The sequence below is a fragment of the Chelonoidis abingdonii genome, chromosome 4 (genome assembly GCF_003597395.2).
Source record: "Chelonoidis abingdonii isolate Lonesome George chromosome 4, CheloAbing_2.0, whole genome shotgun sequence".
Classification (NCBI taxonomy): domain Eukaryota; kingdom Metazoa; phylum Chordata; order Testudines; family Testudinidae; genus Chelonoidis; species Chelonoidis abingdonii.
In genome coordinates, this window is record NC_133772.1 from 3578920 (window position 1) to 3593135 (window position 14216).

The window sequence follows — 14216 nt, forward strand, 5'->3', positions numbered from 1 at the left end:
GTGGGGATACCAGGCTAGATGGGCTGTTACTCTGGTTCAGCAAGGAGACAGGGACTATCAGTTTCCTTTGGTATGGCTGCACCTGTGCAGCAGCCTTGCACTAATTGGAAGATGTGACCTGCAATTGATTTTTTTTAGTTTTCAATTTAAAAAAAAGTACAGGCTGTCAGATTTGTTCATATTCCGTTTTTTAAAATCAAGGGTTTTGTTTTGTTGAAGTGTATCCTGTTCAAAGATACACTTGAGATGTCTATTTTTTCAGATAAAACCCTTGCTTTAGGCCCCGCAGTGCGTACTCTTTAGTTATATTTTTCCAGTCTCTTGGGAGATCTGCTTCTTTAGCATCATACTTCCTAGCTAACTGGTCATTGAATGATTTGAAAACAAATTTCCAGTAATCAGAAGCATCAATGCTGGGATCAGGCTGAATGCGCCAGTCTGGGTAGTAATGGCGGTAATCTTTGAAAGGATGAAATTTTCCTTGTGTGGCTACAGTTTGGAACTCACGATTGGAAACCACATCAGAGGAGCATATGGAATGCTCAAGCTTTTGTGAATCACGATCCCTGAAGTTCCCTAATCCTTTGGGTCGATGGACTGATACAAAATGCTCTTTATGGTCAGTGCCTCCTGCTTCACAGGGGGCTTTACAGAATGGACACTGCTTGCCACAGCCAAACACTCGCTTGAAGATCTCATCCCGGGGTTTCACTGACAGGTTGGAGAGTTTGGTGTCAAGTTCCAAATGATTAAACTGGGTTAAGATTTGTTGTTCTAACTCCAGAAGGAAGGTTCGGATGTTATCAGAAAGCTGCTCAATTTTTGCTGTGCTTTTAAACTGTACTCCAACTAAGCTATTGCAGGAAATGACCAGGTCCTGCTGCAGCTCTTTGCAAAAGCTGTCTAAAAAGGCAGAAACTGTGTTATTGTTTTTATTTATGGAGTTTTTCAGAATTCCTTTGATTTTATTTATTATTGTGGAGAGAATCCTTTTCTCCAGATCTCTCAAACTTCTCTTCTCTCCATAGTGATCTATCAGACATCTCTGTATCCAGGATTTGACAAACTTTTCATACTTACTTATGTATTTCACATAGTTGTCAAAGTTCATCTCTTCCAGCAGCTTCTTTAGCACAGAAAACTGAAAGAAGCTTCGGCTGGCGTATTCAACGGCCTGTTCACTGCTGAGAAAGTTGTCAACTATTTCTAGTCCCAGCCTTTTGTTGACATAACCCACCAGGGCAGGTTTGAGACACTGATAACAGAAATCCTTGGCCCTTGCTTGGCTTTCATCCTTTTCCAAATAGAGATCCATAAATATGGAGAAATACTGAGGTTTCAGCTTCTCCAGACGTTGCTGAGGATCGTTTTCTTTGATAAAATCTTCATGCATCTTCTGAAATGCACAAGCTGCTTCCCCCAAAATGTGAAGTTTCAGGTCAACTTCAAAACTAGGGGTAGTGGGAAGTTTCTGAACATCTTCCCGTTTTAATCTCTCATTAACCATATGCAGCAGTTCTCCACAATAGGTTTCATCATAGTCTGTTTTGGATTTAACTTTTTCTTCAATGTATTTCTTGCATTCCTTCATTAAAGATAGAGCAAGCTCTTCAGTTTTACGGTGACAGTCCTGTAAGAAGAATTCCACAACTGCTGTGGTCCATTTTAGTTCTAAGTACTCCTTCTTCATTGTGAAAGACTTCATTCCATAACCCAGTAGGCTTTTTGCATGTTGAAGCATCTGATTGACAGCACTCCCTCGATTCTCAAAATCCTTTCTCAGCTGTAGATCCATATCTTGAACAACTTGACGTTTCTGTAAACTACTGAGCTTTAACTCTGACAAGGTTTCTCGCCACATTGTTTCAAATTCTATTTTCAGTTTCTCATTGTCTAGTTTATGTTTTCTGTTCCGGCATTCAGCCAAGAGTCTGTCAACTTTCCCTTCAATTGTCTGTTTGTACCCAGTCTGGATAGTGTCTATCTTGTGCTGTCCTCTTTGAATTCGAATTGCTTCCTCACAGTTACTGATTGAATAACTTTCAAGTTCTCTTTTGAGGCTATTTGCGCTCCTTTTGAAATCTTCTCTGTACTTTTCTATCAGGTTCAAATTTGAAGCTCCACTTTTAAAATACTGTTCTAAATTATCCAAGAGCTTCTTTTCTTCCTCCTGAAGTTTCCCTTGTGCCTCAATTTTTAAACTTGTTAAAGGATCACGCTCTAGTTTCTCTGGTGGCTGGTTCTGGATGAAAGTTTCTTTTTCGGATATCCAGATATACATCTTCTTGTGGAAATCCCACTCCCATTCAGAATACTTCATAGACAGCTGGTTATAGGCTTCAGCTACTAGACTGTTTCTAAAGCTAAAGATGAAGTTTTCATGTTTTACAGCATTCCAAAGACTCTTCAGCCATTCAATAAATTCAGGAATGTCTTTGATAGCTCTGTAACGTGAACGGTTCTTTATGAATTCAAATAGGTATTTCTTTAGCTCACACACACTCTCACTGTATCCAGTGTTTACTGGAGCCATGGGAGGGACTCCATGCCACAGCCCAGGGATGTACCAATTGTGTTTCTCTGGGTTATACTCCATAATATCAGAAAATGCCATTTCCCTGCTTTGTTTTTCCATCCTTGCTGCAGCTTTGGTCATTTCATTCAGCTGCTCCAGGAGGTGTTTCCTGTCCCTCATATTCTGGTCATGAGCAGACACATCACTGACATTCTGATGCACAAACTGGCAGTTTGGCTTTTGTCCTATTTCCTCCATTCTGAGAAAGGCGTGGACCACAATTTGCAGAATATCCTTCATTTCTGTGGCATTCTCCATGGCCATGTTAACGATAGTTATGTCACTTAGTCCAATCACCAGTGTGGCCAGCTCATTGTCGTGTTGATAACTGTCTTCCAGTGCTGTTAGTTCAGGGGCCTTCAGACCTTCAGTGTCTACCACCAGGATGAAATCACAGCCACTTAGCTTCTGAACAGCTTCTGTAACTTTAATTAGCGTCATGAAGGCTCCTCGTGTACATCGGCCACTGCTCACTGCAAACTGCAGGCCAAACATGGTGTTGAGAAGGGTGGATTTCCCTGTACTCTGCACTCCCAGCACTGTTATAACCACCATTCTGGATCTACCCTCTAGTCTGATATTGAGATGAGTTAGAACATCTACCACCCAGTTTATGGGGATGTTGGAGGCATCTCCATCAATCAGCTCTACAGGAAACCCTTCCAGCATCAAGTCAGCTACTATGGCTGGAAGATGGAGGAATTGTCTCTGATTTTCTGCCTTGTTGCCTTTTTTAACTATTGAGCATTCAGCTTCATAGAACTGCCCCAACTCACGTATGAAATGCTCAACCCCAAGGGAACTATCAGCTATTAATTTATCTAGTTTTTCCAGCTGTTTTTGGTCCACTCCTGGAGTTTCACATTTCTTTTTATACTCTGCCCGCATTTTAGAAAGATTTCCTCTGGTAGTGCTATCGAGGCTAAATTTCATCCATTTCAGGAAGTAATGTTTCTCCACTGTAGGCAAGTGTTCTATTCCATTGATAAACTTAGTCAAACCATTAGTAAGGCCACACTGATTCTGCTGTCTGCGTATCTCTAACCATTTCTGTTTCAGCTCAGATTTATAGTCTTCAGTGGCCATGTCTCCTTGGCTTTTCATTCGGCACAGCTCTTTTTCCACTTTAGCCAAGTTTTTCCATGGATCTCCTTGGAGTCTCAACATTTCTCTTTTGTATTTTGCCCCATCTCTTATTTCTGCAATGATATCTTCAGCACATTTCCTCGCACACTGACATGCCTGACAGTCCTCATCCACTTGGATTCCTAGGTCACGTGCCATCACAGCCATTGCTTCCAAACTCACTGTCTTGGGAGATGAGTTCATTATGTTTCCTATGGTGGACTGCACCTTTTTCACAAATCCTGCATTATTGGTGGTGCTGTCTTTCACAAGTAGCTGTGATTTGCTCAGCTTCAGCACAGGGGCCAGCTTATTAAGGAATCCCAGAGTTTCCATGGGTTTCTCATTCTTGTAGTTAAGGATGAAGTAATATTTAGCTGTTGATTCTTTCAGAGAGGATAACAGCTCATATTCTCTCTCACTGATGCTTTCAGTAACTATGAACACTGCTGAGGAGACCTCTGTTAAAAAGCTAAACTGCAGCCACTGCGTCTCGATGTCTCCACGCAGATTTGTAACTGCCACAGGTTCTGGGAAAAGATCAGAATTCTCATTTCCACCTGGGAAATACCAGGAAATCTCGACCAGCCCATCTGCGATTTGCCGAAGAACATTCCCAGACTCTGTGTCCCGATGAATAAAGAAATTGTGGTGCTGCTGGGACGGGCTGAGAACATCATTGAGGAGTTTGGACTTGGAGAAGCTGCAGCTCCCCAACCGCACAAAGGAAATGGTTAGCATTGACGTGAGCACCAGGCTCTCCTCTCTGAACCCTCTGCTCTCTGCCAGGGAGTGCGGCCTCCACTTCCTCACAATGTCCCTCATGGCCCACAGCAGTAGGGTGCACTTGTGGATGTCAAGGGCAGGTAGCAGCAGAGGGAGGGCAAATTGGCACATGGACATTTTGGACAGGATCTCCTGCTGCAGGAAACTGTCTGAGCAAAGCAGAACAGCACAGAGAACATCGAGAGGGTGCAGTGAAACTTTTATCTCAGCATCACTAACACAGAAATTGTCATCAATATGCAGCTCTTTATCATCATCACCACTCATTTCTTCTTCAGGAGCCTTGTGCCAAATGCTTGTATTTCTGGCTGTCCCATTCACAGCCATGACCTTCCTCAGAAAATGCCAAGGTAAATCTCTTAATGCCTCTGGAATCCTGTTTTTGATACCTTCTGGGCAAATCTCCAGGACATCCCTCAGCCTGATCTTCCTGCTTCTGTACTTCTCCAGGTTTAATCTGGACAGAATATCTTGAAATGCCTTACTTCTTTCTGCAAAAGGAAGTGAAAACATAAACTAAATTTTCAGAGTAGAAAATGATAACCTTATACACCGTTTACTAATTCCTTAGATTGGCTGATGTTGTGGGAGTTATGGAAAGAGAATTGTAATTTAAAGAAAAGCAGTACCCAGTAAATGACAGATGCATTAATCATCCTGGGCTCAATTTTTCTCTTATTTATATGGCACAATATAAATAAAGCCAACAGGATTACTTCTGTGCTTACCTCTCATAACTGTTGTTCTTTGAGATATGTTGTTCACATACATTACAATTAGGTGTGGGCGCATTGCGTGCATGGATGTTGGAAACTTTTCCCCTTAGCAGCTCCCGTCAGGATGGCGGGGGAGTCCCCTAACGTGGTGCCTTTATGGCGGTGTATATAATACCCTGCCAGACCGATCCCCCTTCAGTTCCTTCTTGCCGGAGACTCCGAAAGAGGGGAAGGAGGGTGGGTATTGTAATGGACGTGAACAACACATCTCGAAGAACAGTTAAGAGAGGCAAGTAACCGTCTTTTCTTCTTTGAGTGATTGCTCACGTCCATTCCAATTAGATGACTTCCAAGCTTACCACTGGAGGAGGGTAGGAGTCATGGAATGATTGATTGGACAGCTCTGCCAACTGCCGCATCATCTCTGGCCTGTTGATCGACAGCATAGTGAGCTATAAACATGTGCACTGAAGATCAGGTAGCTACCTTGCAGATCTCCTGGATGGGAAAGGCAGTCGAAGATGCTTGTGCTCTGGTCAAATGGGCCATAATTGCTGGGGCTGGGACCTTGGCCTGCTCATAGCACATGCAAATTCAGTCTGTGATCCAGGAGGATGTGTGTTGCGCAGACACTAGAAGGCCTTTCATTTTATCAGCTATGGCAACAAACAATTTGGTTGATTTGCAGAAAGATTTTGTGCACTCTGTGTAGAAAACTAAGGCTCTTTGAACATCCAGCATCTGTAGGCTGCAGTGCCGCGGGCTCATGTGGGGCTTTGGAAAGAACACCGGCAAGCAAATGTCCTGACCCACGTGGAATTGGGAGACCACCTTGGGGAGGAATTTAGGGTGTGGTCTAGGCTCCACCTTGTCCTTATGAAACCCACCACGTAAGGGGGTTCAGAGGTGAGAGCTCTCAGTTCAGACACCCTCCTTGCCGATGTAATGGTCACCAGGAACACTAGCTTCCAAGAAAGGTAGAGGAGGGAACTCAAACAGTGGGCTCATGAGTTTGGAGAGGACCAGGTTCAGGTTCCAGGTTGAGACTGGGGATGACAATATGGGAACACCCGCTCCAGCCCTTTAAGGAAGCATCCCACCATGGGATTTGAGAACACCAAGCACCCAGACTCCCTTGGATGGAAAGCTGAAATGGCCGCTAGGTGCACTCTGATGGACGAAAGAGACAGGCCATGTTGCTTAAGGTGTAGGAGATAGTCAAAAATAATCAGGATCAGAACCTCAAGCAATTAAAGACACTTGGGATCGCACCAGCAGGAAAATCTTTTCCACTTTGCCAGATAGGTAGCCCTAATGCAAGGTTTCCCCTTCCTTATTGTCTTTGCTTTTTCTCTTTTCATGCCATACTTCCTTTCCTCCCTGTTTTTACATGTGAGTTTCCTCTATTTTCTTACCTCACAGCCCATTTCAGACCCTCACCCCCGCAGAGACCCACTCGCACTCCAGCCTCCATCCTTTCCTCCAGCCTCTGACAAACTCATCAGTCACAATCCTCATCATTTCATCCATCCCCTCAGTCATCCATCTCAAGGAAAAGGGAGGTAGTTAGCAGCGGGAAAGAGGAAAAGGCACTTTTCTCTCCCTCTTCCTTACTACATCGCTGACCAACAACCTCCCAACAATTGTCTCCCTTCTTCCCTGTACAGATGCCCCATATTTTCACTTGAAATATCTGGTTGGCCCAAATGGGAGGAGGGTAAAGAGGGGGGGAGAGCAGGTGTGGGGCAAAGGGAAACAGGAGGAGATGTTTAGAGACTATAACCCCACCATTTATTTTGGGCAATAGCTGCCACTTGTCCCGGTGCTTTGCCACTGGCCTTCACGGGAACATGGATCAACTAACAGTTGTGGTTCAAAGCACCCCACTGATCAATACAACCAAATTTTAAGCAGAGGAGCCCCTGTGTTCCTGCCTCTAAGCCACTGACTGGGTTTCCATGGCATCCCTGATTGAATCTGAGCAAATCTATGCAGAATACCAAGAAAATTCTTCACTCTCATAAGCACCATTCACACCTGGGAGCGCCAAGCTCTTCTAAAGGTGTTAACTCCCACTACAGAAGGAAGGGTGATCAGAGGAAATTACCTTTGGAAAGGTTCTTCTCCTCTGGCTTTCTGTCTTGTTGAATATCTAATTCCAGTTCTGGATTTATGACACTTTTTCCCCCCAGCTCTGGGGCCTGCAGAGTCTGAGATTCCCGATTTAATCCTTCCAGCAAGAAAACAAGAGGAGAAAACTTATTTAGTGTCTAATTCTCTTCAATCCCTTCCTGTTTGCTGTGTGTATTTTATTTAATTCACTGCTCCTGCCTCTGCATTTCATTACATAGTTTCTATTTTATAATAGAAGAGCTACTTATCCAACACATTGGTATGAAGCTTTAGATAAAAAATGCAACGGATGCAGCAGTATTCTGGCCTCTTCGAAGGGAGATCGGGGGTTAATTCTTAGTCACGTTTCTTTCTGATCAGAGTCCCAGATGGGAGCTGTGCACCTACTTATGGTTCTCGCTCCTCACTGTATTCTATCCCTGTTCTGCAACCAGTTCCCAATAAACTACAAAATGTTTATATATATTGTTGTTGATTTCCATTGCCGTATCAGGTTACATAACCTTGGCGGGCCTGGCACCCTCAAACCATTCTAGCTAGAATTCAAAGAGGTTCTTTGGAGCATTGTGGCTTAGTTCGTGCCCCTGCCACACAAACTGGGGGAAACAGATATGTAAAAATGTGACAGACCATTGATCTTCAACTGGCTTCACTTTGGGGTCCATTTCTAGCTCTCTTTCATTTTTGGAGGATTTTGCTTATCCAGCCCCATGGCAAAAATACTGGATTCTGGGGCACCTTGGAAAAATGCCAGATTTCATGGCAGTGGAATCAGGAAGTCTTTTGGGCTCATCTGGGCAAGTTCACACTTGTCAGTGCTATTGTTTCAGGCAGATATCACTGCAACAGTTACACTCACTTGTACTTCATGCTATCAAGATTATCTCTGCAATCACAAATGCTAGAAACATTTTTTAAATGAACAAGTTCAGTTTCTGGATCAAAATTCTGTAGCAAAGGGTGAATTTTGTGACTGTGGAATCATGGCATACACAGGTCACTGGATATAAGCAAGGGAAGTTTGCCTTCTGTCCCTAACCATAACTGTTGGATTCTCTGGTGACCTCCTGTGGGTGTGGACATCTCTACACTCATCCATTGTTTGATGGATACATAGATCCTATGGTTAGATACACTGTTACGTTTCAAAAACTTTGTTCTATGAAAGATTATACAGGTTTGAGAGTTATCCCTTATACATAAAGGGCCTCATCCAAAGCCCACCAAAGACAATGGAGATTTACTGATTTTGACCACCTGAAGATCTTTGTGCGTATATTTATATTCTATTGGTAAATTTCTATCATAAAGGTTTTGTAGAATACACCACTATATCATCATTTTACACATGAGCAAAGAAGTCACACAATAGCTGCCTGTGAACTATATGTTTCAATTTAACCATTTTCACACATTTGAATTCTCAGCCATAACTTTGCATTAACATAGGCTCTACCATTAATCGTGTATCTATTTGGAAATTAGCCTTTGATTGATATTGCGAGTCCTAAATTTTTTTGTCCTGTAGGGCAAAAAAAATCAAAAACAACCAATAAACAAAAACAACAACCTACCACAGTGAGGATGTTGTAAATCCTGATTTGTGCCCGGAAACATAGTTTCTAAACACTCCAGGAATTGCTGACAGGCCAGTGCTCCCTTCCTCTGTATTTGAATTAACAATTTTCTAATTTTCGCCTCTGTATCCGATATTGTGTTCATATTGTCATAGTCCTCATCTGTGATGAGGGACTGAGCAAGTGACTCATCCAAGACACCAGCTGGGTCATTTTGAATAATCTTAATCAGTTTCCGTCGCTCTTTGCACATAATCTTCAAGGATTTCTCATCAGCGACCACTGTCACTGAATCGGGGGATCTGTAATAATGAAAAAATACAATGCTTTTTAGACAAGGAGCAAGAAATCATTTGTGAAGGTGAGAGAATTAGATTCAGGTTAGTGAGTAATAATCTGGGATTCTGCCTTCCTCAGTATCAGGCATTCAGCCTGTTGAACAATTGAGGGTAGGCCTACACAGCAGCCGATGGTGTGGCTGCAGCACTTGTAGACATATGTGAACTTTTTTCCTCTAGTTCAATCAAATATCAATGGCAGCTTTTTGAGCAGACTAGCTTTTTGAGTATGTATCTAAGGTCCCAGACTGCTGTCCATAGCGCCAAGGCTTCGCTGCTGTTCTTATCTGAGCTAGACCAAAGCTAGCTCAGGTATGTTTACATATTCACTTATTTATATATACACACACGTGTAATGTAGCTATTCTATGCCTTGATGTGAGGTAGGGACTGTGGGGGTCGCTTTCCCTCTTCTTACTACTTCTAACTGGTAGATGCACTTCATACAGCCTCTGAGCTACCACCCTCCTGCCCCTGGTCCCTTCAATCCTATCAGGGCCACAGAGGAGCCAGGAGGAGAGAGGAGCTGGCCACTTTGTGGGAGGAAGGTGTGCCCAGAAGCTCCTCACGCTTCCATCAGAGGCCACTCAATCCTGCCCTACCCTTACTACCACCACTTCAACCAAAAACAAGGGAAATTAACTGCTAAAAAACTTCATGAACACAGCTCTACCTTTCCGTAGCACTGCCTTGCACCCCTCCAGATGGAGGAGGATGTATACACATAAATCAGGCTACACAGAGTTAAGGTAATGTCTCCCACATTATATCCCCTCACAGCCTTAATGTTGCCCCCTTTGACCATGCCCAGAAAAATCCCTCCTAGAGAGCAGAGGATTGTCTGCTTCCCAAACAAGTAGAGGATGGCAGATAAAGTGAAGAAGAGTAGTATGGAGGAATTGTTTAGGCCCTGGCTTTGACCAAGATAAAGGTCAAGTTTAGCCCAGGCCTAGCTAAAACAAGCCAGTTAACCCAAAAATTGTCTTTTGGACAGATTTAAAGAGAGAAGCTTCTAATTAATAATACTGACAAGTGGATTTTTGTTTGTTTTCTAAAGTGCTTGGTAAGTATGTTTCTTGGTTTTCCTTTGGCCAGCCTGAGGCTGACCTATGATACAAGAAGGAAGGGAAGGCCTTCTAGCTGAGACTCATCATGGAGCAAGTGAAAAGAAGGGAATGAGGGTAATTTTAAAGCAGCTGGGTCTTGATAAGGAGAAGCAGAATTCTTCTTCAGAATGAACTGGACAGAATGTGGTTTAATGGAGATAAAGACAAGAAAATATCCAGAATCCTGCTAGAGGAGGGGGATATTATTTTAACTTTGACGTACCCAAACCAGGGATCAGCTTTCTCTTCTCTCAGAGACAGAGTGTTTTGTTTGTTCTGTCTGAACCAAGGAACTAATATGATTGCTTTCCTCCACTGGAGAAAAGGGAATGTTTTGTCTGTGAAGCCAGGTACCGATTCTGTGAATTTCACTGCCTTTAGTTTAATATCCTGGAGTTAGAGAAACTGTTAATTGTGCACCCATTGAAAAGGACACCAAAGGAGCTTTCAGATAGATGTCAATTTTGTATGTGTATACACTGAAATAAGTAATAAATATTAGATATTTTATATAAAATATATAGGATGAATAGGGAGTTAGTAGGGGTTGGTAACATCTAAACAATATTGTGTGAATCAAACATTTTACAAGCAGAAATACCTCCTTTTATTTGTTTTAAACCTGCTGCCTATTAATTTCATTCGGTGACCCCAAGTTCTTGTGTTATGTGAAGAAGTAAACAATACTTCTTTATCTACTTTCTCTACACCAGTCATGATTTTATAGACCTCAATCATATCTCCCTTTGCTGTTTCTTTTCCAAGCTGAAAAGTCCCAATCTTATTAATCTCTCCTCATACAGAAGCTGTCCCTTACCACTAATCATTTTTGTTGCCCTTTTCTGAACCTTTTCCAATTCCAATACATTTTTTTTGAGATTCAGCAACTGCATCTGCACACAGTATTCAAGGTGTGGGCACACCATGGATTTATTGGCAACATGATATTTTCTGTCCTATTATCTATCCCTTTCTTAATTATTCCCAGCATTCTGTTTGCTTTTTTGACTGCCGCCTCACATTGAGTGGATGTTTTCAGAGAACTATCCACAATGACTCCAAGAACTCTTTCTTGAGTAGTAACTGCTAATTTAGACCCCATCATTTTATATGTATAATTGAGCTAATTTAGACCCCATCATTTTATTTGTATAGCTCCTAAACTCTACAGGACTGGGGCTCTACTTTATCTCCTTTATCATAGGAGCCATGGATGCCAGTTGCTTTCTCCTGCAGGCCTACTTCTGTGCTCCTTTCACCTTTATCCTAGCCAATTACAGTCCAGAGAGTCTCTTCTATTTGGAGCTCATAAGATGCTCCACTTCAATGCAAATACAGAACACGAATGCCCTATCTTTTTAATCTTTGCTGCACTTTTAGAACAGTTTCAGTAAAAGTGAAGGTGCTGAATGATTTTGTAACCAATGAACATTGCTGCAGAATTCTGTGTCTCCTAGAACTCAGTGCATCTCTGCTGGTCCAATGTGCTACACAGTACAGATTGGTGAACTCTGTGGGACCTCAGCATTATTCACCCCAGGGAGGTACCGAATAGAAATCTGCTGCCTTGAGATAAGAAACAAACAAAGAGTTTTTCTTGTATGTGGCAATAACAGTAACAGTATCATGGCACTGACACTTTAGTGCTGTCTGAGGAGACGCTTTCATTCTAGTCACCCTGGCTTAATTTGCGTAGGCATCTAAACCCCAGATTGAGGCTCCACACCCTGTAGGCACCTAAACTCATTCAGTACCTACATTTTTGTAGTAAAAAGTTCCCTGGGCACCTATGTTTCTGCCTCTGGGTACATACACTACTGCCTCTCTCTGGGCATCCAGACACTAGGCTTCTGCCTAAGCCCCAGAGCAATTCATGGAAGGGGTGAGACAGGCATTTGTCCACCTCAGTCGCTCAGGGAGCCTGATCTGGTGTGCTCAGAGGCAGCCTACTGGATAGGGCCCCTCAGGTGAGTTCACAAAACGCACCCTTTGGGGGAGGGGAGGAAGATCTCCTTTATCACTTTTTGTCCAGTGGTTGGAGTACTCATCTGGGATGTGGGAAACCTCCAATTCAAGTCCCCCCTATACCTCATGAGGAGAAGGGACTTCGAAAGAGGTCTCCCACTGCTCAGATCAATGCTCCAACCACTCCACTGTGGGACATTCTGATGTGGGGAATCTGTCAATCTCTCCTGTTGAAGTCATTCTACTGTTCATTATATAATTAGTCATTTGGGCCAGAGAGTAAGTGAGTGGGGGAATGATCCTGTAGCCTGGTGGCTGGAGCACTCACCAGGGAGGTGGGAGACCCCAGGTCCTGTTCTAATGACGGTTCACAGCTAAGACTCATGAATAGTAGAGATGGGCACCTCCCTGCAGCCTGTGCTTAGGCGCCTATTTCTGGAGAGGGGTGGAGCTTAGCACACAGCCAATGCAATATGCTCATGAGAGGGATATCTTTAAATGCTCCCCACCTAGTGTGCTGGTTTTTGTGACTCATAATCTGAGGTGCCTGTCTTTCCCCATTCTTGTACAGAGGGGCTGGCGCCTAACACAGATTCTGTGAATAACAGTGGATTCCAATGATTTTCTTGATGGCTAAAAGTTAGGCATCACAAAGCATTAATCTCTTTGTGAATCTAGCCCCCTCTTTCCAGCTAACAGAGTTATTACCTTGTAGCGGAGCTTGTCAATGTAGCACTGCTGCCCAGCTCTCCCGTCACTTCCTCTTCCATAGGCCTTGCTGCTGAGGTCTCACCATTTGGTGCAGACACTGTGAGATAAAAGAGAACCAGATAAAAATATCCATATGGGAGCAAACATGGAAGGCAAGAAATTAAAATTCCCCAGACAAAAGGCCTTGCTAAACTGGAGTGACATTTGAAAATCCTTATTAGTAATCTGAGTGTTAAAGGCCTTGCAAGAACATTGGAATTAAGGGAGAAATGTCAGAAAGCTAAACGAGTCAGAACTGAGATTACAAAAATGATACAGTTTTGTAATATTCAATAAAATAGATAAATACACAAAATTATAAATTAAGGCTGACATTCCAAAAAATAACCCCCATATATTTGGAAGTATGGAAATTCACAGTTTAAGTCACCCATACAACCTTCACTCAGCCTCATGGTAACACCGATCTTCTATCTTCCCATTTATGTTCCTTTCATAACAAACTTGCAAACAGCAGTGTTTCTATCCCTTTCACTTTTTGGAGTCATGTTCTTACATCAGAATCTCTGTTTTGGAGGCAGAGGTTGTTTTTTTAAATAAGTTTCTAGACTTCATGGTTGCAAAGAAAACTTTGAAAACATGACGTCTACAAATTCAAAACCCAGAAGGCAAGTAAATAGATTTAATAAATAAATGAATAGAAATGCATTGCATTTGAAATCTCATATTTTTAAGCCAATCTCATGACTTCTGACCATCTCACTCACAATCTTTAAATATGTGGAGTGAGTAATATGAAAACAGTGTTAAGTTTGAATTAAAGCCTGTTTTTTCCCCCCTAAAATACTATGTCTGCACCCATTGAGAAACCACGTTTTGCAATTTGCAAGTTGCCATTAAAAAAAGTTAACCATAGACTACCAGTTTACATTCTGTAGCTGGAAGAAAGCTGAAATTGTGCCAATATTTTAAAAGAATAAACAGGGTTGACCCAGATAATTGTAGGAAGATTACGGAATGTCGGATATGGGACTCAGTTAAAAAAGAATTAAAGGAAGGTAACATAATTAATGCCAATGAACATGGGTTTATGGAAAGTCAGTCCTCTCAAACTAACATGATATCTTTTTTGGTTGATAAATGTAATAGTGTTGATGCAATAGACTTAGACTTCTACAAGAATT

General features: G+C 42.4%; 1 protein-coding gene across 1 annotated transcript in view; it reads right to left on the bottom strand.

Annotated features, from left to right (window-relative positions):
• Positions 1-250: 250 nt before the first annotated feature.
• Positions 251-14216, bottom strand: part of LOC116827468 (interferon-induced very large GTPase 1-like) — a 36716-nt gene continuing 22750 nt past the window's right edge. The window contains exons 7-10 of the mRNA XM_075065874.1: positions 13030-13129; positions 8910-9214; positions 7310-7432; positions 251-4977 (exon numbers count right to left, since the gene is read on the bottom strand). Coding sequence (XP_074921975.1) covers positions 251-4977; positions 7310-7432; positions 8910-9214; positions 13030-13129 — 5255 coding nt within the window. The remainder of the gene's footprint in view (positions 4978-7309; positions 7433-8909; positions 9215-13029; positions 13130-14216) is intronic.